Source organism: Arabidopsis lyrata, assembly GCF_000004255.2.
Source record: "Arabidopsis lyrata subsp. lyrata unplaced genomic scaffold ARALYscaffold_7, whole genome shotgun sequence".
Lineage (NCBI taxonomy): Eukaryota > Viridiplantae > Streptophyta > Magnoliopsida > Brassicales > Brassicaceae > Arabidopsis > Arabidopsis lyrata.
Genome location: NW_003302549.1, coordinates 1,560,845 through 1,581,850, shown reverse-complemented (window position 1 = coordinate 1,581,850; position 21,006 = coordinate 1,560,845). Strand labels below are relative to the sequence as shown.

The 21,006-nt window shown below is 37.8% G+C and overlaps 8 protein-coding genes across 9 annotated transcripts; 4 read left to right on the top strand and 4 right to left on the bottom strand.

The window, feature by feature from the left end:
• The first annotated feature begins 95 nt into the window (after positions 1–95).
• Positions 96–1,283, top strand: LOC9303050 (methylesterase 9). The gene is made up of 3 exons (XM_002868964.2): positions 96–556; positions 674–811; positions 887–1,283. The coding sequence occupies exons 1-3, from the start codon at positions 203–205 to the stop codon at positions 1,178–1,180; spliced, it is 786 nt and encodes a 261-aa protein (XP_002869010.1). The 5' UTR covers positions 96–202; the 3' UTR covers positions 1,181–1,283.
• On the bottom strand, positions 1,257–3,793 carry LOC9303049 (nuclear pore complex protein NUP58). The gene is made up of 6 exons (XM_021016578.1): positions 3,320–3,793; positions 3,037–3,151; positions 2,466–2,942; positions 1,870–2,368; positions 1,694–1,734; positions 1,257–1,536 (listed from the first exon to the last, which is right to left on the bottom strand). The coding sequence occupies exons 1-6, from the start codon at positions 3,658–3,660 to the stop codon at positions 1,498–1,500; spliced, it is 1,512 nt and encodes a 503-aa protein (XP_020872237.1). The 5' UTR covers positions 3,661–3,793; the 3' UTR covers positions 1,257–1,497.
• A 158-nt stretch (positions 3,794–3,951) lies between these two features.
• Positions 3,952–6,615, bottom strand: LOC9305081 (pre-mRNA-splicing factor SLU7-B). Its single transcript, XM_002866930.2, has 7 exons — positions 6,516–6,615; positions 6,052–6,215; positions 5,432–5,958; positions 5,205–5,340; positions 4,592–5,108; positions 4,344–4,447; positions 3,952–4,261 (listed from the first exon to the last, which is right to left on the bottom strand). Exons 1-7 carry the CDS (start codon positions 6,529–6,531, stop codon positions 4,115–4,117), a joined length of 1,611 nt encoding a protein of 536 aa, XP_002866976.1. The 5' UTR covers positions 6,532–6,615; the 3' UTR covers positions 3,952–4,114.
• Positions 6,616–6,929: 314 nt separating this feature from the next.
• LOC9305080 (cell division cycle-associated protein 7) lies at positions 6,930–9,193 on the top strand. Its single transcript, XM_021016579.1, has 6 exons — positions 6,930–7,325; positions 7,464–7,502; positions 7,639–7,875; positions 7,966–8,052; positions 8,206–8,335; positions 8,442–9,193. The coding sequence occupies exons 1-6, from the start codon at positions 7,048–7,050 to the stop codon at positions 8,961–8,963; spliced, it is 1,293 nt and encodes a 430-aa protein (XP_020872238.1). The 5' UTR covers positions 6,930–7,047; the 3' UTR covers positions 8,964–9,193.
• Positions 9,194–11,438: 2,245 nt separating this feature from the next.
• Positions 11,439–15,103, top strand: LOC9303048. Its single transcript, XM_002868962.2, has one exon. The coding sequence runs from the start codon at positions 12,009–12,011 to the stop codon at positions 14,694–14,696; it is 2,688 nt and encodes an 895-aa protein (XP_002869008.1). The 5' UTR covers positions 11,439–12,008; the 3' UTR covers positions 14,697–15,103.
• LOC110226111 lies at positions 14,740–15,061 on the top strand (the record flags this gene model as incomplete). Its single annotated transcript, XM_021016733.1, has 1 exon — positions 14,740–15,061. A coding segment is annotated over one exon (276 nt), but the record flags the coding sequence as incomplete, so codon positions are not given.
• Positions 15,104–15,161: 58 nt separating the features above from the next.
• On the bottom strand, positions 15,162–16,728 carry LOC9303047 (nucleolar protein 58). Its single transcript, XM_002866929.2, has 5 exons — positions 16,502–16,728; positions 16,366–16,418; positions 15,752–15,943; positions 15,575–15,652; positions 15,162–15,491 (listed from the first exon to the last, which is right to left on the bottom strand). The coding sequence occupies exons 1-5, from the start codon at positions 16,562–16,564 to the stop codon at positions 15,311–15,313; spliced, it is 567 nt and encodes a 188-aa protein (XP_002866975.1). The 5' UTR covers positions 16,565–16,728; the 3' UTR covers positions 15,162–15,310.
• A 185-nt stretch (positions 16,729–16,913) lies between these two features.
• Positions 16,914–20,794, bottom strand: LOC9305079. Of its 2 annotated transcripts, none has more exons than XM_021016634.1 (11): positions 20,380–20,794; positions 20,079–20,190; positions 19,520–19,633; positions 19,322–19,438; positions 18,668–19,225; positions 18,297–18,598; positions 18,106–18,205; positions 17,950–18,009; positions 17,780–17,863; positions 17,563–17,679; positions 16,914–17,412 (listed from the first exon to the last, which is right to left on the bottom strand). In XM_021016634.1, the coding sequence occupies exons 2-11, from the start codon at positions 20,142–20,144 to the stop codon at positions 17,110–17,112; spliced, it is 1,821 nt and encodes a 606-aa protein (XP_020872293.1). In that variant the 5' UTR covers positions 20,145–20,190; positions 20,380–20,794; the 3' UTR covers positions 16,914–17,109. The 2 variants fall into 2 exon arrangements, with proteins under 2 accessions (XP_020872293.1, XP_020872294.1); XM_021016635.1 differs by having other exon boundaries at positions 20,079–20,186.
• Between the last annotated feature and the right edge of the window lie 212 nt (positions 20,795–21,006).

Genomic DNA, 21,006 nt, shown 5'->3' with positions numbered 1-21,006 from the left:
CAATAAAAACAACCACAACAATAGAATTTAGTCACGAGGTAATAAGTAATGTCTAATGAGTCCAAAATAATTGGAAAGTGACACTGACAATTCAATAATAATTGGAGACTACAACCATAAATGAAGAACAACAAAACAACAACAACAACAATAGAAGAAAGGAAAAAGATAAAAATAATAACAATCAATTGAGGAAGAGAACATGAAACATTATGTGCTCGTTCACGGCGGTTGCCACGGCGCATGGTGCTGGTACAAGGTCAAACCGGTGCTGGAAGCTTCAGGCCACCGTGTGACCGTTGTTGATCTCACGGCTTCTGGTGTGAACATGAGCAAAGTGGAAGAGATTCAGACTTTGGAGGATTACGCTAAGCCGTTGCTTAAGGTTCTTGAGTCGTTTGGTTCAGAGGATAAGGTTATCCTCGTTGCACATAGCCTCGGAGGGATATCAGTTGGTCTTGCAGCCGACATGTTTCCTAGTAAGATCTCTGTTGCTGTCTTCATAACCTCTTTCATGCCTGATACAACGAATCCACCTTCTTACGTTTTCGAAAAGGTACATCAAAAACTGACTAGTTCTTTTGATTTGATTATGATAAGTTGATAACGAAATCATTTGGCTATTACACGGATTATCCAATCAAGATTCTGACTTGTGAGTGTAATGGCACAGTATCTCGGTAGTGTTATGGAAGAAGACAGGTTAAATATGGAGTTTGGGACATATGGGAGACATGATCGTCCTCTAACCACTATTCTTCTTGGAACTAAATACTTAGCCAAGAAGATGTATCAACTTTCTCCAATCGAAGTAAGACTCAAGAAATACTCTGTATTTTATTTTTGTTCAAAATCCTAAATGGGACCTTTTTGGTGATTGAGTTAGGATTTTGAATTGGCCAAAACATTGGTGAGAGTCGGACCAGCGGTTACCAGAAACCTGACGGGTACTAGAAGCTTAACGGAGGAAGGATATGGTTCAGTTACTCGTGTGTATATTGTATGCCAAGAAGACAAGGGTTTAACCGAAGAATTTCAGCGATGGATTATCGAGAACTTTCCGGTCGAAGAAGTGATGGAGATCAAAGATGCAGATCACATGCCGATGTTCTCCAAGCCACTTGAACTGTGTGATCGTCTTCTAAGGATTGCTGACAAATACCCGAAATTGAGGTATTAGTAGCAAACTTCAGTTTTCACCACCATGATAGGCAAAGATGTTTCATGGGGGTGACTATTTATATGAATAAGATTCCTGAAAAAAAAACTCATTTCTACAACAATAGCATTGTCAAGATGAGGTACAAAGATAGTGCTTTCTAAGAACATTCAATCATCAATTCAATGAATAACGCCACAAATACAAACTGGTGCATCAGAGAATGCGGATCTCCTTCGACTTGCACCAAACTCGACTTCACCAAGTGACGATGAACTCCAGCCATGTAAACGATGTGTTGTCACTGTCTGATGGATGAAACTTGGGACACCCCGTGTCTAACGGCGTGTAGTTCGAGATTTTGGCCTTGAAGATTTCTGCAATGGGAGAGAAAAAAAGGTTCAGTTTCAGACAATATTCGAAGGACGTGACTGAAGGAAGCACAAATTGAATGCAATTGTTAGATTAGGACATAATGATCTAACAAAATTTATCTGATGAAAATGAGAATTTACAGCCGAAAAATGTACTTACTGTCATAGAACCAAAGCTGGCTCCTGATCCTGGTGTAGCACCTAAGGGGAAACAAATAACAAAACTTAATTATGACAAGAACAAATAGCAGAACTCAAGATTACGACGAGAACAAATCCTGATATCAACTCTACCTATATCAAATGAGAATTAGGGAAACAGACAATGAACTGTACCTCCAAATGGTGAAGGCATAGCAAGTGATGGAGTTGTCTGGCCAAACAAAGATTGAGCGGAACCAAATGTAGAAGCCGGGGAAGACCCAAAAAGTGGCGTCTGTGTGGCAGTAGGGGATGGTCCAAACAAAGACGAGGTAGGAGCAGTAGAAGATGGTGTAGCAAAGATAGAAGACGAAGGTCCAGAAGCAGGTGTGTTGAGAAACGAAAAACCAGCTCCTGAAGAAGGGTTTGATGTTGGAACAGATGTCTGTGGAGGATTTGAAGCCCCGGGAGTGGCTGAGCTGGCAATCAACCCAGTAACCTGTGTTGAGGGTTGTGTACTTGTAGTAGAAGCAGGAAGATGCAGAGTTGGATGGACTCTTTTAGCAGCTGCTTCCTGCTTTGCTGTCTCCCTTCGATCAGCCTCAAGAAACGGATCATGGCATTCTCCTCTTCGGCGCTGGTCAGCAAGATACGATGTTCTCATTGATTCAATATATTGGTGAATACTCTCTACCTGAACAAATTCAAACCAATAAAAGGTTACACAGATTTCAAAAAGGGTTTCTACACTGGACTGGAGGTTTAGTAGAAAGAATCATTAAGCGGTTTACCTTAGCAGCCACATGAACAAAGAAGTCATGAACATTAGACATGACTTTTGGAAGAGATTCTAAAAGGGAAGCATGTCGATTATACTTGTCAGAATCCAAGGCGAGTAATTGCTCCAGCTCTTCAACCCATTGGCGGCACTCATTTAGATACTTCTCAAACCTTCCAACTGTTTGCAGTAGAAAAGCTGTTGGTTTCTTTGGAATCCCACGGTAAAAATCAGAAACTTGAACCGTCGTAGTAACAGCTTGTTGTTGACCAGAGGAAGCTGGAGCTGGATTTGTTCCCTGCCCCTGGGATGGTTGAGAACCAACACTAACAACTCCTCCTCCTTGTTTCCAATGAGGAAATCTTGGCTGCAGCATCATAAAAGACCGAACTGCAATCTCCGCATTACGCAGCATATCTTTGGCAACAATCATAAGCTCATGGAGAACAGCTTTTTGTCGGTCCATGGCAGTATTAATCCCACCAAGCTCCTACACAAGTTAACAAACGAAGCTCTTACACAAACAAACTTGAGCTAACCAGAAGATTCCTCTAGGAAACAATAAAACGGAACAATCCACAAACCTGAACAATGCGGCTAGCATCAAACTCAAACCCTTCACTGGATACAGAAGAATCATAAAGTCGACTACACTGATCTAATCTCTGACTTTCACTTCTATGCTCCAATATCTTCTCTCTAAAGATAACACACATAATCGATAAGCATCAACGGCATCAAAAAGATTCTAAATTTATTAAGATTTCACAATCTGAACACGAACAATTCAACAAATCACCGTAAGCTCTAAAGCAAAGCCTAAGGAGAAAAAGGAAACGAATTTACGCGTTTTAAAGAAAAACATACTCAATCTGAAGCAAGAGTTTCTGAGAATCGGGATGAAGATCGGCCCATTTGGTACTGTAATTCGCCGGAGCTTTATCGTTGGTGAACAAATACAACTGTTGTTGTACTTGCTGCTGCTGTTGCTGATTTTGTTGTTGCTGCTGCTGCTGCTGGAACTGTTGCGGCTGAAACAACGACGGTTGCTGTTGCTGCTGCGGTTGCGATTGCGAGAAGATGGAATTGGTTTGCTGCGGTTGCGATTGGGAGAAGATGGAATTGGTTTGCTGCGGCTGAAACAACTGTTGCTGAGTTTGAAAAAGCGACTGAGGCGTCTGTTGTTGCTGTGGGGTCAACAACGACATTGCTGGATATAACCGGCGGCGAATCAAATCTAGGGTTTATATCGCCGGCGACGATTTGGAAGTTGAGCAAAAAAATTCAAAAGCCCCTCTCGTTAAAATCAATTAGTTGGAGACGGGATAGAATTATTAGATATTCATATTTAATAGCTTTCTTTCACTTTGTAACAAACTTGGAGGGCTCTTTTGCAAAAACCAGTTTTATGTTAAAATTTTGTTTTTAAGGGATTTCGGTTTGATTGGACCAAAATTCATATACCGCTTAGCGGTGGTTTATATACAACATGCTGAATCTGATTTGGCTAAGAAATTTTATTCTAGTTTCATAAGTTTTGTTAAAATCATAATGAATCTTGAAGACTAACAAATAATGATATGAATAAGAAAGGTCTCTTATTTAAAGACTTAAAAAATAAGGTTTCTTCAGGTTAATATGGTGAAAGGGAAAGAGTTTAAATCAGCCGAGGAAATCTTTCATTGGATCCTCATGGTGAACTCTCTTCATTCTATAAGCTTCCATATCTTCCGAAGTCACATCGTTGGTGTATTTCACATTGTATTTGCGTTTCCTCTCATCTTTTTCTTCCCTCTTACTTAGATCCTCCTGCACACAAACAACAACACGTCAGATAAACCTTGCAGGGTCTTGGCAAGTGAAACTATCAACTGAAACTGTGGTCTCTTACCTTTTTAAGAGCATTGGCAAGTGCCTCCTCGTTCAATTCCAAATCTTCAGGAATATCGGTTCCCCATGTCGCCATTCTCTTCTCTTCAACCTCCTTCGGACTCTCTGATCACCAAAATACAAAACCAATGTTACAAAACATATGCAGAAATGGGTGTCTTCAGACATTCCTCAGAAGTAATTTTCTCATTCAGTGCAACAGGGACAAAATAAGAGACTAGAAGAACAAACAGAGTCAACAACACAAACCTTTAGAAGCTTCTTTGCGAGCAATATTAGCCTTCATCAGATCAAGGGACGCCTCTGCAGCTTCAATTCCAGCAGAACCTGTGCAGTAGCTGTTGCGAATGGTCTGCTGACAACATTTATATCCCCATTGGTGATCTTTCCACCATGAACCCCAAACACTTGTGTGATTGTTAGCATGAACATCTTCTTCATATTTGCTCTTTGGAATTATCACCTCCTGTCCCTTTTTAATCCTGCCTGCCCTGTCATACTCAACTTGTCTTTCACTTTGGCCAAGCAAAAGCTCCATCGGAATTTCACCTTTGGTAGCTGCATTCCCGTACTTTTCCATGATTGTGTCTTTTGTCTGAGATTTTAGTTTTTCCTTTGCAACTTTAAAGTTCTTATAGAGCAATTCAGCTTGGGATGGAGCTGCTTGCATATGCATGTCTTGTCCCTTGTCAAATGCTTCACATGAATGGACGTTTAGCTGTTTGAACTCCAGAGCTTGGCCACTGTTTCTATATTGATTATCTCCCTGGATAGATGATAAGAAAGAAAAAATGGTTAGTATTTTGATATCATCAAACAATAATAGATACAAGTACATGATTCACGATGATCAGAAACTAACCAAATAGAATTTTTCATTTGGATCTGCATCTGGAAGTGGATCTTCACGCATGGATCGAGTTTTCGGGTCATAATGAGCTGAGTTGACATCAAGATTCAACAGGTATTTTGCAGTGTCTTCTCTGATACGCAGATTCCTGAAATTAAGAAAAGGTAACACCATTATTGCATCAAGTAAAAGCACCAATTAAACCTATGTTATCATTATTGATGAAGAGTAGTCCATACCTAACAGTTCCTGTGCTACCACCACCTGTTGTTCGAACACGTTTTTCAACCTTTGCAAAATCCATCTGCCTGCTCTCATCAACCTTGGCTTCATCGACCCTTAAGTCGTCATTGTCTTCCTCCCCATCACTGGTTGCATCATCACCGTTTTCATTATTGTTCTTCTCCTCTAGTTTCTTAAGTTGCTGCTCCTTGAGATACTTCTTTCGTGCCTCCTCTTTTGCATCATAACGATCTACCACATGACGGTAGGATGAAGGATCATAACCATTCCATCTGTCCCTCTTCCCATCATAGTCAAGTTCAAAACTCTCGATTTTCTCATCAGCTGCAATGTTCATGTTTGTGTATTTAGCTCCAATCTTACGAGGTCTATCCATACATGCTTTAGAACTGTGAGTCATTGCACCACAGTTTATACACGCTCCCTTGCGGTATTTTTCGGCTTGATGGATCTTTGCACCTCTATCATACCATATTCTTTTGAGTTCGGGTTCAGTTTTCCAATTCTTTTGATGCTTCAAACTCTGTACGAACCAACAAAAAAGTATTGAGTGTGCATGTTTCAACCAAAGGCAATGCAGAGAAGCAAGTGAAAACATAGAAGAATTTTGGCATACCGGTTTTTCAGACTTGAGATACCAAGGAGCTTTTGACATATACTCAGGTATGTGAGGATTGATTTCTTTGCCATCCTCATCGACCTCAGCAGGAGCAAGACCAGCTTTACGAGCTTCCTCTAATTCTAATTTCTTCCTATGATCTTCCCTAGACTTAAAAGCAACTGCAGATCCCATAGAAACATATATCAGACAACATTGAAAACACAATCAAGAAATCGATCACTAACAAAGAGAAGAAAATCACCCAAAGCATCAAACTTTAAATCAGAATCCTAAGTAGTATCACCAGATTGAATCTAACCAAAAACCAAAACCCGTAAAAACCCTAATTTTCAAGTATGTAAATTTAAAGAAAGAAGAAGATATCAGAAGCGAGATTCTTGATGACCAACGGGAATTTAACAGCGAAATCGAGAATTAGGTTCAAGTAGAAGAAGAAGAAATTGAAGGAATCGTGGTACCTGAAGCCGTCGCCATGATTATTACGATCGTTAAGCTTCGTCTAGAGAAAAAAAAGTGCGAAGAAAGAAGCTAAGATCTAAGATATATAGAAAAAAAGGTGCGAAGAATGGCGGCTTCTTCTTTGCAACACAATTTTGGATTTGTGATCAAATATGGGCCGTTATTAAAGCCTAAAGGCCCATTAATAAAAATAAATTTTGTATTTACATCAGAGATATTTATTTTATTCCCACAATTAAGCTAAATATGATTTCCTTTTCTTATTTTGGGTCAAAATTTCCATTTTACATCCAATCAGCATTTTTATTAGCAAATTAAGCACATTTACCAAAAAAGGTAAAAAATATTTTGAATTTTAAAAGAGTAAAAAAACCCGACCGTTGCTGTTCCTCTCCACTCACTCACTCACTCACTAAAGTAAAAAAAAATCTGACCTTGAAAAAACCATTTCTTCTTCTTATCCAGAGAGATCCAAAGAGAGAGAGGGAAAGGTTAGAACTTTGAAACCAAAATCAGTTCATCGATCTCACAATGCCTGCGTTGAGAACGAGAGCCAAATGTTCGATTCCCATCTCAAACCCTAATCCAACAGTCGGTGGAAACCCAAACGTCTCGATGTACGAGAAATGCAGAGAAGACAGGATCAAGGAGAATCTTCAGAGGATGCAGAATCTCGGAATCTTCGATCTCTCTCTCAAACTCAAATCCGATATCCGACCCGCCAAAAGGCGTTACTGTAACTCTAATCCGAATCCAGATTGTAAATCGCCTCCTCTTCAGCTCTCCGTCTCCACCAGAAGATCCTCAAGGTACTCTCTTCGTTTTCAGTCTCTGACTTCTCTCGATTTTGTTCACATTGCTTCAATCTTCCAAATTAGGGGTTTAGAGAGAAATCTAGGGGTTTTAAGTAGAAATCAATGTTTATCATTTCGTTGTTTTGTCATCAGATTGAAGCAGGAACCGCCAGTTACTCGGAGATCCTCGAGGTAATCTCTCGTCGTTTTCAATCTCTATGGTTCTCGTTTGTTGTTTTGATTCTGTTCAAAATCAAGGGTTCAACAGAAAAATAAGATTTTTAATAGAAAGTAATGATTTTTATTGCCTTCTGTTGTGTTCTTTTAGGTTGAAGAACGCAACGCCAGTTAGCTACGCAGAGGAACCTGAGAAGAAGGGTAAAGCATCTAAAGAAGAGAGTGTTTTGTGGGTAGGAGAAGGTGTAAGGCCAGAGATTTACACTGAGGAACATGAGAAACTGTTAGGTAACACAGAACGAACTTGGGAGCTATTTGTCCATGGTTACGACAAAGATGGGAAACGGATTTATGATCCTGTTAGAGGAAAGACTTGCCACCAGTGCAGGTTTGTGCACTTGGCTTTAACTCTGAAATTGGTAGCTTGATTTGGTTAGATTGAGGCTAATGTGCTTAATGGTTATTGTGGATGTTACAGGCAGAAGACGCTCGGTTATCATACCCAATGCAGCCAGTGTAACCCTTCGGTCCGAGGTCAATTCTGTGGAGATTGTTTATACATGAGGTACATTAGCCTCCATGCCACCAAGTCCTTGTCTGTCTTGTGTTTTGAGTAGTCTTTTTGTTAAGAATCATTTAGCAATTGAATATCTTGCTTTGTTCAGCTAAACGAGGATTGGTTCTGAATGTTTTAGGTTATATTTTGGTGTTTGAACAGATATGGAGAACATGTTCTTGAAGCTCTGGAAAACCCGGACTGGATTTGTCCAGTCTGTCGCGATATCTGCAACTGCAGTTTATGTCGTAAAGACAAAGGGTGGCTCCCAACTGGCCCAGCTTACAGGAAGGTAACAATTTCGATTATTATTATCCATTGTGCAAATTCTGATTTTGATTCCTTGGATAGATTCAAAATTTAATGGCTTTTCTTTTGAATTCTTTTTTTGTTTTCAGATACTTAAACTCGGGTACAAGTCTGTTGCACATTATCTAATTCAAACCAACAAGCAGTCGGAAACAAGTGACGATGATGAAACTGAAGGCGCTGCAAATAGTCAAGCTTCTGCTAAGAGATCGCTTTCTTTTAAAGACGCAAAGGAATCTTCAGAAGAAGATCATCTCCTTCTCTTAACTGATGGGATTCAGGACAATCACATTGACGAGAATCTCGATGATGATGGCACAAATAAGAATCCGGATTCAGCTAGAAAGTCATTAAGCTTCTTGTCTTCTGGGGACAACCAAACTTCAGTGATTGATGGTCATGTTATAGGTGATGTCAAGCCATTAGATGTGAACGAGATGCATCCACCTGTGATCATCGATCTTGAGGCTCAGTGCTGTGAGACTGAGAGAAGGGCTAAATCTGCAAACAAAGAGAACCGAGAAACAAGAAGCAAGCGAAAGATGTCTCCAGAACCAAACCCAAATAGTATTGGTGGAAGACTGAGACAACGTCGTAAGATTCAAGCTTGAATGAGAGAAAGAAGTTTCAGAAGACTATGAATGGAACTCTGCTTTTGCTGCCTGTACTCTCAGGCTAATCAAATGGAAGCTCTTTGTTTCCTTTTTTTTTTTTTTTACAACGGAGTAGGCATGGATCATGTAAGAACTTGACGGCTTGTCAAATTTTGTGTTTTGTTGCTGTTGGTGATCTGATGTAATGGATGCTAGTTGCACGGTTAATGAATTTGCCTAAACCAAAACCGAACCGTTTTTAACCGATCTGAAAATTAAGTCAATCTCTACACCTCAAGAGTTTTTTTGGTTTTATCTTTTCAATATCCAAATCGAGAAGAAATGTGTGGATGAAAATAGTCAAATTCTTTGAATTAGTTTTTCTATTTATTTTTATATGTATGCAAAATTTGTGTTACATCAATCTTCAGGTAAAAAAAAGTAACTTCAATACTAATTTTGTTTCCTTCATTTAATTTAAAGACTCCACTTTACACTTTTAACTATATTCTGGAATCTCTAATGCTTAATTGCAAACTAACATTGCATTCGATTATTCTAAAGCAGTGCTCTAATTCCAACTAAACCACAATTCAAATTTGAAATTTTCGGAGCTACAACTTTATTACTCTTACAGTACCACAATGATATGACTCGAGTTATATTGAATTTTGTTTTCTATTTAAAAATTTAAAGTAATTTATTCGTTTAATTTGGACTTAGGAGTACCTTTAATACATCAGTAAATTCTTCTAATTTGTCATCAAATAAACACAAAAAAAAAAGGGGAATGAAAGCATTACACATAATTTGTCTCATTGAAAAGGACAAAGGATTTAAAACCAAACAAATAAATAACTAAGCTAAATCATTCGATTTTTAAGTTCTATAAGAAATAGGAAAAGACAGAGAGCATTTTATTTTACCAATAACACATTGTGTTCCATGCAATGCATAATAAACATATATATATATATATATATATATATATATATATATATATATATAATCTTGACTCTCTATCGATGAACTACACTAATACATCATAGACAATCTCTTGGTTTCGTGACAGTAGAACTAAATTAGTAAAGACCTTTATCGTATTTAGTCTGATTTGAAGAACTTTTTATATCAAACAAATATTTCAATTTTTGCACTAAAGTGAAAAAGCAAATTAATCATTAAGTATATCAATTGTTCTTCTATGCAGAACTTTTCCAATACTGTTTTGTGGTTGGTCATTGAGTCTAATGGTGTGTACCAACTACCAACCTATTCTTTTATTTGGTAAGTGACCGGGGATTTATTGAAACATTAAATAAAACAATTACACCGGAACTCGTCTTGGTCGCATAGACCAAAGTGCACCCTCCCTTACAATTGTAGCAAACTCAAAAGGAACAACAGGTAAAGCATAAAAATCTAACGGTAATGTAAACGCATAGTTCGCCAACCCATCAGCAAGACGGACTACCAACCTGTTCTTAATTCTTCTTTTCATTTTTTTAAAGTCAGATTAATGTTTAGCTCATAACAATTATTTTATATACTTAAGTACCAAAATTGTTTGTTTTTTTCATTTTTTTTTTGTTAATGCTAAAAAAAAATGATGTTATTGTTTTGTATGGAATATGGAGTCCAAAGGAGGCAAAAGTATCCCCACACACGAACATTACATTAATGTAGGCATATATATTTCGTCTGTTTCAACTAGCATGTCTGATATTGTAATATTTATTTATTACTATAGTCATATAGTAATCATAAAATAAAAGTTATGAGTCATTATTAATATATGTACAATTGTATATAGTAAATTAGTGAAAAGTTTTGAATTATTATCTCCCTGCAAGCAGCCAGCTATATACACAAAGATATATAGTTTTTGTTATCCAAATGTGGACATCAATTTTTTTGTTCTCATCATTTGTTGGACTTTGGAGAAGAGCAAAGGAGAAATGGTATTTCAATCCTTAAAAATTCCGCAATAGCAAGAGTTGACTAGTTAATGCGTTTCTTTCGGGGGACGATAAAAGAAGACAAACATTGTGTTTTCCTGTGTCATTTTTTTTTGTCTTGTTTTCAGAATAAAATAAATGTCAAATAGTATATGCTATGTTAATATTCCCACTCAATGGTCCTTTTATGTTATTTGACTTATTTCTAGTCTTCTTTTTGTTCTGTGTTATTTGACTTGAAACCTTAGCCTTATATCTTTTCATTTATTAGAATAAGATTAGAGGAAATTGAATACTCCCTCCGTATTTTAATAAGTGTCGTTTTAGAATTTTTACTTTTTTGAATTAGATGTCGTTTTCAAATTTCTATGCAAGATTTTTTACTTTTTAATGTTTTATGAAGAAAATCCTAAAACGACACTTATTAAAATACGGAGGGAGTAATTGATACACACATTATTATTGTATTAGCAGCTCATGAAGAACCACCACTTTGCTTCTGGGTATTTAAAGTCAATGCCTTTTTCTTCAACAGTGTGTCTTTGTAGTAGTAGTAAATGAAATGAGAGATTGGTGGTGGTGAAAGGGGTCACCTTTGCTTTTATATATTCAAAGACACTTCCTTTAAAGGTCCATTGTTGAAAAACTTCTCCACAAATTTTCTTGCTTTCTCTTTTATTAAATTGATTGCTCATAAGAGAGTGGTTTCTGAATTTCTATGCAAAATTTTGGGATCTGTTTTTTTTCTTGTGCTTTATAATTAATTAATTTATTTCCCTCTCTTCCTTCGACTATAGACTGGTCCTAGGGTTTGAGCTCCTTTTGACTCTTCTTGGATTCCTTCTTCCTTGTGTGTTTGTCTTTCTCGTACTTTTGTTCGTTGAAATTGTTCCCCTTTTACTTTCTTCTCCTTCTTCCGTCAATTTCGTTTCTCCACTCTTTCCCTAAACCGCTAATCTTTCTTGTTTTCTCTCAAAGTTTCCATTTTTGAGCTCTCTCTTCTTTGATCTGCTTCAAGTTCTTCTCTTTTTCTCCGTAATTCGTACCTTCTAGGGTTTTATAATGACCCTTTTCGCCGAAATCTCCTAAATCTTTGGTTTCTGAAATGCATTTCTCTCTGTGGAAGCAAATTCATCACTGTGCTTCTCTGATCTTAGACAAGAGTAAGAGCAGAGGAGGAAGAAGAAGGGATGGCTCTGATTCGTCTCTCAATGTCAAGAAAAAAGCTGCATTGATTCGGAAACTCTATGAAGATAAGCTCAGGGAAGCTTTAGAAGAAGCTTCTGAATATGGGTCACTCTTCAAATCCCAAGACATTGACCAAGATAATGGTGATGGAAGCTTGGGTCGTTCCAGATCCTTAGCTAGACTTCACGCGCAGCGTGAGTTTCTACGCGCCACTGCTTTAGCAGCTGAACGTATTATCGAATCAGAAGACTCTATTCCTGAGCTCCGTGAAGCTTTGACTAAGTTCCTTCGAATGTATCCAAAGTACCAAGCTTCTGAGAAGATTGATCAGTTAAGATCTAATGAGTATAGTCACTTATCATCATCAGCTTCAAAGGTATGTCTTGATTACTGTGGATTTGGTCTCTTCTCTTATGTTCAGACTCTGCACTATTGGGATACTTGTACCTTTAGTCTCTCTGAGATTACTGCCAATTTGAGTAACCACGCGCTTTACGGTGGAGCTGAGAGTGGAACTGTGGAACATGATATCAAAACTAGGATCATGGACTATTTGAACATCCCTGAGAATGAGTATGGTCTTGTTTTCACTGTGAGTAGAGGCTCTGCTTTCAGATTGTTAGCGGAATCTTATCCTTTTCAGTCTAATAAGCGGCTTTTGACAATGTTCGATCACGAGAGCCAGTCTGTGAATTGGATGGCGCAGACAGCAAGGGAGAAAGGCGCAAAGGCTTATAACGCTTGGTTTAAATGGCCAACTTTGAAGCTTTGTTCGACTGATTTAAAGAAACGGTTGTCTTATAAGAAGAGGAAGAAGAAGGATTCCGCGGTTGGGCTGTTTGTGTTTCCTGCTCAGTCTCGTGTTACGGGTACTAAGTATTCTTATCAGTGGATGGCTTTAGCTCAGCAGAACCATTGGCATGTGTTGCTTGATGCTGGTTCTTTAGGTCCCAAAGATATGGATTCGCTCGGTTTGTCATTGTTCCGGCCTGAGTTTATCATTACCTCGTTCTACCGTGTATTTGGGCATGACCCGACGGGATTTGGTTGCCTGTTGATTAAAAAATCAGTTATGGGAAGCCTTCAGAGTCAATCTGGGAAAACAGGATCAGGTATAGTGAAGATCACGCCTCAATATCCGTTATACCTCAGTGATTCAGTAGATGGTCTTGACGGATTGGTTGGTTTTGAAGATCACAATGAAGATAAAGCCAAAGAAGCTCATCGTCCAGGAACTCAGATGCCAGCTTTCTCAGGTGCATATACTTCAGCACAAGTGAGGGATGTGTTTGAAACAGAGCTCCTAGAAGATAACATATCTTCTGATAGAGATGGAACTACTAGCACCACAATTTTTGAAGAAACGGAAAGTGTTTCGGTTGGAGAATTGATGAAAAGCCCGGTTTTTAGCGAAGATGAGTCATCGGACAATTCGTTTTGGATTGATTTGGGTCAAAGTCCTCTTGGTTCTGATCAGCATAATAAGATTGCATCTCCGCTGCCACCTATTTGGTTGACCAACAAGAGAAACCAGAAACAACGACAGTCGCCTAAACTAATACCGAAGAGTTACAGCAGTCCATTGTATGATGGTAGTGACGTCCTCTCATTTGATGCTGCCGTTATGTCAGTTACAGAGCACGGGACAAACTCAACTCCATCGCGGAATAGGAGGAGCTCTAGTAACCATCTCCATGTTCAAGAGATACAGGAAGAGAACTGCGGTCATAGCTTGGCAAATGGCTTGAAATCATCCAACATTTCATCAGAAATCAAAGACAGTGCTATTAGACGAGAAACAGAAGGAGAATTCAGGTTATTGGGAGGAAGAGATGGCGGTAGAAGCAGGCTATTGGGTGTGGAGGATGAACATCCGAGCAAAGGAAGACGGGTGTCGTTTAACATGGAACGTGTTAGTCATAGCATAGTAGAGCCCGGTGAAGCTTCTCTAGCTAGCATTTATGATGAAGATTACAATAACACGAGTGATGTTGAAAATGGAGATGATGAGGGTGCAGATGATGAATGGGAAAGGAAAGATACCGAAACCGAGATTGTTTGCAGACATATTGATCATGTGAATATGTTAGGTCTTAATAGAACCACAACGAGACTCAGGTTTCTGATTAACTGGCTTGTGATATCGTTACTGCAACTACAAGTGCCTGAATCAGGAGGCAGAAACATGAATCTTGTGCAGATTTATGGGCCGAAGATCAAATACGAAAGAGGAGCAGCGGTTGCATTCAATGTGAGAGATAAAAGCAAAGGCTTTGTTAGTCCGGAAATTGTTCAGAGACTCGGTGAAAGAGAAGGTATATCTCTCGGCATTGGTATATTGAGTCACATACGCATAGTGGATGATAAACCAAGAAACCATAGAGCCCGGACTAAAGAAGATAGTGCTTTGCACTTGCAGAATGAAGCCGGGAAAAACGGGTTTATAAGATTTGAGGTTGTTACAGCTTCTCTTAGCTTCTTGACAAACTTTGAAGATGTTTACAAGCTTTGGGCATTCGTCGCCAAGTTCCTAACCCCTGGTTTCAGCAGAGAAGGTTCGCTTCCTACTGTCGAAGAAGAAGAAGCAGAGGATTCAGAGACGTGAGTTTGTAGTAAAAAAGCACAAAGCCGTAACTTTTAGAGGGTGACTGGGAGAGGCTGACATAACCGAAGATGCATCATCAAGAATCAATGTGGTTGACCCGCCTGAACCGTTAGACGGTTTGGCTCGGTCCCCCGGAGATGGAAAGAGGGTAAAGAACTGTGAATTGAGAGATTTTGTTATGGCTTTTAATCTAAAAGCAGAACTTATTGATCTAAAGATTCACACCTTTTGGTTAATTCTGCTTTTGTTTGTGTTTTTTGTTGTTGTTGTGAGAATACAGTTTCTGAAATTGTCAGAAACTTGTAGCATTTGTTCTTAGTTCCTACAAAACTGATTCAGATCAATATATACACTTAGATTCTATATATAGTCATAGTAAGAGGAAATAAACTCAGATTCTTCCTAAACATTCCCCTATAGTTTCTTAGTGTTATTGAACTTCACGTTGATGTATTTTATAAAGAGTTTAATGAAGCTGATTGTGTTGAGAGCGTTTGAACAATATTAGTAATAAATAATCTGATACATGTAGGTAGCAGTAGAAGTAGCCAAAAAGGCCAACTCAAACAAAAATGTTATGGAATTGAGCCCACATGAATTTTACATCTTAAGTTTCACTTTCTCTGTCGTTGCTTCTTGGCTAAAGCAGCACCGGTGGCAAGTCGAAGAGCTTGGCCAGAGTTCTTGATGACTGAAGACGATCTCGGGACTTGCGCTCTCCTCATCTTCAAGAAATCTAACCCGGTTTTCAAGCATTCCGGTGGTGGAATGTCCTTGTAAATAACTGTTTCGATCCTGCACAAGACCAGAGAGACTTCATCAGAGAAAATCAAAGAGGGATCCTAAAATATGTAAGCAGAGAATAGATGAGATCATACCCTGAGCTTTTTTGCTTTTTCTTTCTCGGAAGTTCGTCTATGATCTCATCTTCTTCAGAATCTGACTCGGCATTTTGCCTGTGAAATGAAAGATATATAGCCAATCTTAGACATTCTTTCTATCTAGCTTTAAAGTGTTTATGTATCAAGAAATACAAGGATAATAAGTTTTAATACTTTTCTCGCTCTGCAAGAAAGTCTATGATGTCTTTGGAAAGGAATCCCTTCTTTGCAAGAGCTTCAGAGTTTTCCTCAGGTTCTTCTTCTTCTTCTTTATCTATATCCTCGAATTTTTCAATCTTTCGAGATTTCCGGGGCGTTATTTTCTCTGCCATAAGCTTGCGCCTCTCTTTCTTTTCACGGGAAATCCTACATAAGAGAAAGCAATCCCATATTAAAAATCCACACATTCCTAACTTAGACCTTCTAAGGAAGCTTAGTAGAGATCAACAAGTTCACAAACAAAGCTTAGGATCAAAGAATAGAACATAATGGCTTCGGACTGTGAACAGATATTGCTTTGCAGATTTAAGGTTAATGACATATAGCTAACAACCATTGGATAGTTTTGCTAAGCTCAAAGTAATCAGATATACAAAGAAGTAACAATCAAAGGAAGAATAGTTTATCTTCTTCCATAAACTCCTAATTCACAAAGCACTTATTTTTTGCTTTCTTAAAACTTTTTCAAGTCCTCAAACAAAGACAGTCAAAGCAAATCACTAATGAACTAAACCATAATTAGAGCAGAGCTAGAGAGGGAGATGCAATGAGTGTGAGTGAAGACAAACCTAGTCTTATTCTCTCTCTGTATTTTCCTCAATGCTTCATCTTCCAGCTTCGCCTGAAACAAAGTCAACAAAACAAAACCCTAAGCAAAATGCGATTTCGATTGAATGTTTCAACAAACAGGACGAATATAATTACCTGCTCTTGGGTGAATTCTTCCGGAGCATCTGAATCGGAATCGTGGTCTTTATTATCCGACATCTAATCAGATGATCTTCGCCGCCGGTCTAGGGTTTTCTTCTCCGTCCTAGGGTTTAACGGCTCTGCAAAATTCCCAAATTCACCACCACGATTATAATAGACTACAGAGAGTTGGTTTGTTCCCTGTTACACAATTAATGGGCTTATTTTGGGCTCTCGTTGGCATTTTATTCTAAGCCCATTGACTACAATACCATTAACCATAAGGTCTTTTTTTTTCTGAGGAAATATTTTCAATTTATTTTTTAATACAAGAACAAATTATAAAACTACTAAAGCCGACCAAAATAAATATGGTACGAGACAAGAATGCCGACCATAAAAATAGTAAGAGACAAGAAAAAACAAATAAGACAAAACTCTCTACTCAACAAATATAATAAGTAGCATTACAAATAAAAATCAATTGAATGAATTTTACATCACTTTTATAGTTTCTTATAGTGAAAAAAGAACACAACCATATCTATATATTTAAACTCATGCGCTCTACTTTACCTTTTCCCCAATCCAAATCTATACAATGTTTTCACTTCTTTTTTTATTCATTGATGCAAAAGCAACCTGAAACTGAAGTCATATGGTACTACTTGAACCAATTCCATTAGTGATTCTTTGTTCTTTCTCTCCATACACTTATTTGCTTCTTCTCTTAGTTTATCAGGTAACTGAAGGCAAACCCAATCGAGCAACGATTCCAAATCCTTGGCAAAGTCGAGTAAATACCAATCTAATACCTTTGGAAGCATTAGTTTGTTCTTCTTTGAGATCCCTACTGATGCTTGAAGATAATCTCTCTTTGCAGCTTCTAGCTCTTCCTCTACATTAGCTGATGTGTAGACCCTTACCTGAAGTTTCACAATATAGAAGATACCAACGTTAGTTTTCGGGTATTTTGGCTACGTATAATCCATTTTCATGGAAGTTTGTGCAAGTTTTACTTGAAAGTTTGCATCTTTGCCACATTTTGTGTATATATGATTTTGAGCTCAACTTACAGCAGGAGAGGACCAGCTTCCACAGGCGAGAGCGAATGTGACCAAAGGCTCTGACCATTCCAATCCAAATGTGCTATGAGCTCTCATCTCTTCATGTGTTGCAGTTTTGGGACAAGTCTTTTCCAAAAGAAGAAGCAGAGAACAAAATTTAAGAACCATAACTTTACGCAATGCTATACAGTTTAAGAAAAGAAGGAAAAAAAGGAAAGGCACTTACGAATTTCAAGTGGTATGGAAGTCTCAAGATGAAATGTTCGATTGTGATTGCATTTAGCGAGTGTCCTCCTACGATTATTGTTGCCTGAAACAACAAAGAGAAGATGAATATAGTAAGCCGGTAAACACGTTAAAGCAAAAATATTGTCAAATCATGGTTTGTATCTAAACCTTCTGCATCAGGGCTACAACCATTTCAGGGGTCCCCGGGATTCCGTGCTCCAAGAATGCCTATGAAGGTAAATTGGAAACAAGACATCAGCTTTATTAACATTTTTACAGACATTTCTCCACCTTTAACATACAAAGAAATCATAGAATTCTCACATTCATCACGCAGGAATTATAAGTATTTATCCAGAATGCAAGCTTCTGCTGGTGGCTAAGACCGTCTAAATTGACAACCGAAAGCTTATTAAGCAGAAACCTGGAAATATAAAAAGTTACAGAAAACATGAGTCTAGAGTATTCAATCATTCTAAAAGAGTTCATACCATTTGTTTAAATGAGAAACCTACTTGAGACGATGGATCAGAAATGAAGCATTGATTCTTCGTCCAAGATCAGCTGAAGATGCATCAACCGAGGAAAGATGCTTGTATGCACCAAGCTCTCTGGTTCTCCATTCTGAACAGTTATTATATGGATCCAACACAATGTCCTTCGACGAGCTAATCCTCAAGATAATAGTCACAAGACATTTCAGTAAATCCTCTGAAACTCTGTTTGCTACATTTCCACTTTGCACTGTCTTGTCTTCTGAAGATGATCCTGACACACTCTCTTGTGCTTTGTCCTGATCTGTGAATCTATCATCTAGCTGAACAACCGAAAAACAAAAAGGCTCAAAAAAAATCTACAGATTCATGAGCGTAAATGTTGTACATACCTGCAATTTGATTGATTCTGAGTGTTTATCCGCTGCTGCCTCCGGCTTAATCAAAGGTTTCTTCTTCTTCACAGATGTCAAGAATCTGCCAAGCTTCTTCTCAGGTGATTCTTTATTTTTCTTGTCTTTTGAAGCATTAATAGAGGTCTGATTCTCTTTCCCCCTCACATCTACTGGCTTAGTAACACTGCTTAGATTTGGTTTAGGCGACGTTTGTTTGCCATTTACCACTCTCTGACCACTTCGGTCATTAACTGTTTGATCAGAGGAGAAGAGTTTCCTACTTGAGATGCTTCTGCTAAGAGACTGTTGATGCTTTTTAGGAGGAGTGATCATAGAATTGAACTCGTGTTGCGACATGGATTTTGATCTCTGGTGTTTAGTGCTTCTAACGGGTGAATTCTCATTCAAACTGTTGTTATTAGGACTCTCCATATTCCTCTTGGAAGATATGTAAACAGCTTCTTGGTATAAACCTTGTCTAAAGCTAACAACCTGCTCTTCTAACCGAACCACTTCCTCTTCAAGAACAGCTACTTCAGCAAGAAGCTCCAATGTCTTATTAAAATCCCAAAAAAAAAAAAAAAGAATTAAACACAAAGAACAACAAGTTTGAGAGATTGAATGCAAAAAGATCCAGCACTGGGGTCTTACATGTCGAGGGAGATAAGACGGAAGACGAGGTAAAGCTCCTAAAGGTCTAGTGAAAGCTCTCTCCAATGCTCTATGCACATTCTCCTCTTGTCTAAGCTTCCTCTTAAGCTTATCAACCTAGTACAAACAACAACATATTTTAGACTCAACTCATCACCAAATCATCAAATCATTAACTCAAAGAAAGTGTCATCATACATCTTGTAGCAAATCCATTTTCTTTTCTTTGTTAGCTCGGCGACGATTAACCAGAGATTTTCCTGAAGTAGCAACAGCTCCATTGCCTTGAGACTCCATCTTCTTCTTCTCCTCCTTTGCAGATTTCAGAATACCACGAAACATCATTACTCATATAGACCAAAACAGAATGAAGGAAACAGAATTGGAGCTACTAAAGACACTATTGTTATGAGCCTTTGATAGTGGGAAACAACACACACTTCCAGAATAAGGATAAGAATTGAGTATCGATCACTTTCACTGTGACCATCATCACTACGAAATAACTATTTTTCAGAAAACAAAAACAAAAAAAAAAAAAAAAAAAAAAAAAAAAAAAAAGGCAAAGATTCGGTTGGTAAATAGTCCAATGTTGAAGGCAAGAATCTAAAGAAATATCTGAAATCAGATGTTATCAATGTAAAAGGAACAAACTTTTATGAGAGACTAAGCATAATCCACCAAGAGAAAAGCAATCAAAATTGAGTTAATAAAAGTGGAAAAAGTGATACAGAGAGACAAAAAGAAAGAAAGTTACTTGAGTAGTGTCATGCTTTGAAGGAGCTTTCATGGAGGAAAGAACAGCTCGAACACTAGTGTTCATCGCTTCTTTCTCTATCTCTTCAACTTTTGCTTTCTCTCCACTCTAACTGATATAAACCCAAGAGAGAGAGAGAGAGAGACCCATCAAGATAAAACATAAAAGAAAAACAAAACACAAGTAAAAAGAAAGAAAGATACTGTTAAATGTTTTTATGTATAATAAGGACAATTAAGAAAACTGGGGATTTTGAACTTTAGTGAGAAAGAATTAATGGGTGTTGATAGAAATTTAGTACCTTGATGATTTTATGAAGACAGAGCGGGAAAACTTGAAGAAAAAGCGAACCAGAAGCAGAAAAAGGCTGGCATGTGAGCTTATGTTTCCCAAAGATCCACAATTTTGTACATAATTTAATCCAATATTTTGTTTAGAATAATCTCGAACAGAGCAATGAAGAAAACTACAGAATCTCTCTCTCTCTCTCTCTCTCTCTCTCTCTCTCTCTCTCTTATTGGAGGTGGACAAGTAGCAGAAGACAACGTTTAATCGCCATTTCTGCTATCTAGTATATAGTATATAGTTCAAATTTATTAAAGAATGGTTTTTTTTTTTTTATGAGTCTTTGTTATCGGAGAAGATGGGAGATCTGAGTGACGAGCGCTCTCGTCGAGCTGGTGGAGAATTGTGAGAGATGAGGACAACTAGAAAGAGAACGACTTTTTCTCTCTATCTCTTTATTAATTGTGATTTGGTATATTTAGTGGCTTGGTGCTTTCATTTTCTCTCAAATCTTTTTTTTTTTCACTTCTTTTATTTACATAAATTATACTATAATTTAGTTGTCAAAAAAAAACATAAATATATATATAGAATTTTTTTATATAAAATAAATAGTTACAGTATATAACTTCTATTCATATAT

Bases quoted from the DNA above. Each gene is read 5' to 3' on its own strand.
- LOC9303049 (XM_021016578.1), bottom strand. From the start codon at position 3,660: ATGTCGTTGTTGACCCCACAGCAACAACAGACGCCTCAGTCGCTTTTT. The intron at 1,735-1,869 runs GTACAGTTCATT...GTTTCCCCTTAG, and splicing joins TATGCCTTCACCATTTGGAG to GTGCTACACCAGGATCAGGA. The intron at 1,537-1,693 runs GTAAGTACATTT...CTCCCATTGCAG, and splicing joins CCAGCTTTGGTTCTATGACA to AAATCTTCAAGGCCAAAATC.
- LOC9303050 (XM_002868964.2), top strand. From the start codon at position 203: ATGAAACATTATGTGCTCGTTCACGGCGGTTGCCACGGCGCATGGTGC. The intron at 557-673 runs GTACATCAAAAA...GTAATGGCACAG, and splicing joins CTTCTTACGTTTTCGAAAAG to TATCTCGGTAGTGTTATGGA. The intron at 812-886 runs GTAAGACTCAAG...TGATTGAGTTAG, and splicing joins ATCAACTTTCTCCAATCGAA to GATTTTGAATTGGCCAAAAC.
- LOC9305081 (XM_002866930.2), bottom strand. The intron at 5,341-5,431 runs GTATGGACTACT...TCTTAATTTCAG, and splicing joins GGTAGCACAGGAACTGTTAG to GAATCTGCGTATCAGAGAAG. The intron at 4,448-4,591 runs GTTTGTGTTGTT...TTTGGTGATCAG, and splicing joins TCGCAAAGAAGCTTCTAAAG to AGAGTCCGAAGGAGGTTGAA.
- LOC9305079 (XM_021016634.1), bottom strand. From the start codon at position 20,144: ATGAACACTAGTGTTCGAGCTGTTCTTTCCTCCATGAAAGCTCCTTCA. The intron at 18,599-18,667 runs GTATGTACAACA...TCGGTTGTTCAG, and splicing joins CAGAATCAATCAAATTGCAG to CTAGATGATAGATTCACAGA. The intron at 18,206-18,296 runs GTAGGTTTCTCA...TTATATTTCCAG, and splicing joins TTTCTGATCCATCGTCTCAA to GTTTCTGCTTAATAAGCTTT.
- LOC9305080 (XM_021016579.1), top strand. From the start codon at position 7,048: ATGCCTGCGTTGAGAACGAGAGCCAAATGTTCGATTCCCATCTCAAAC. The intron at 7,326-7,463 runs GTACTCTCTTCG...TTTTGTCATCAG, and splicing joins TCCACCAGAAGATCCTCAAG to ATTGAAGCAGGAACCGCCAG. The intron at 8,053-8,205 runs GTACATTAGCCT...GTGTTTGAACAG, and splicing joins GGAGATTGTTTATACATGAG to ATATGGAGAACATGTTCTTG.
- LOC9303048 (XM_002868962.2), top strand. From the start codon at position 12,009: ATGCATTTCTCTCTGTGGAAGCAAATTCATCACTGTGCTTCTCTGATC.
- LOC9303047 (XM_002866929.2), bottom strand. From the start codon at position 16,564: ATGTCGGATAATAAAGACCACGATTCCGATTCAGATGCTCCGGAAGAA. The intron at 15,653-15,751 runs GTATTAAAACTT...TTCATTTCACAG, and splicing joins TTTCTTGCAGAGCGAGAAAA to GCAAAATGCCGAGTCAGATT. The intron at 15,492-15,574 runs GTATGATCTCAT...GGTCTTGTGCAG, and splicing joins AAAAAGCAAAAAAGCTCAGG to GATCGAAACAGTTATTTACA.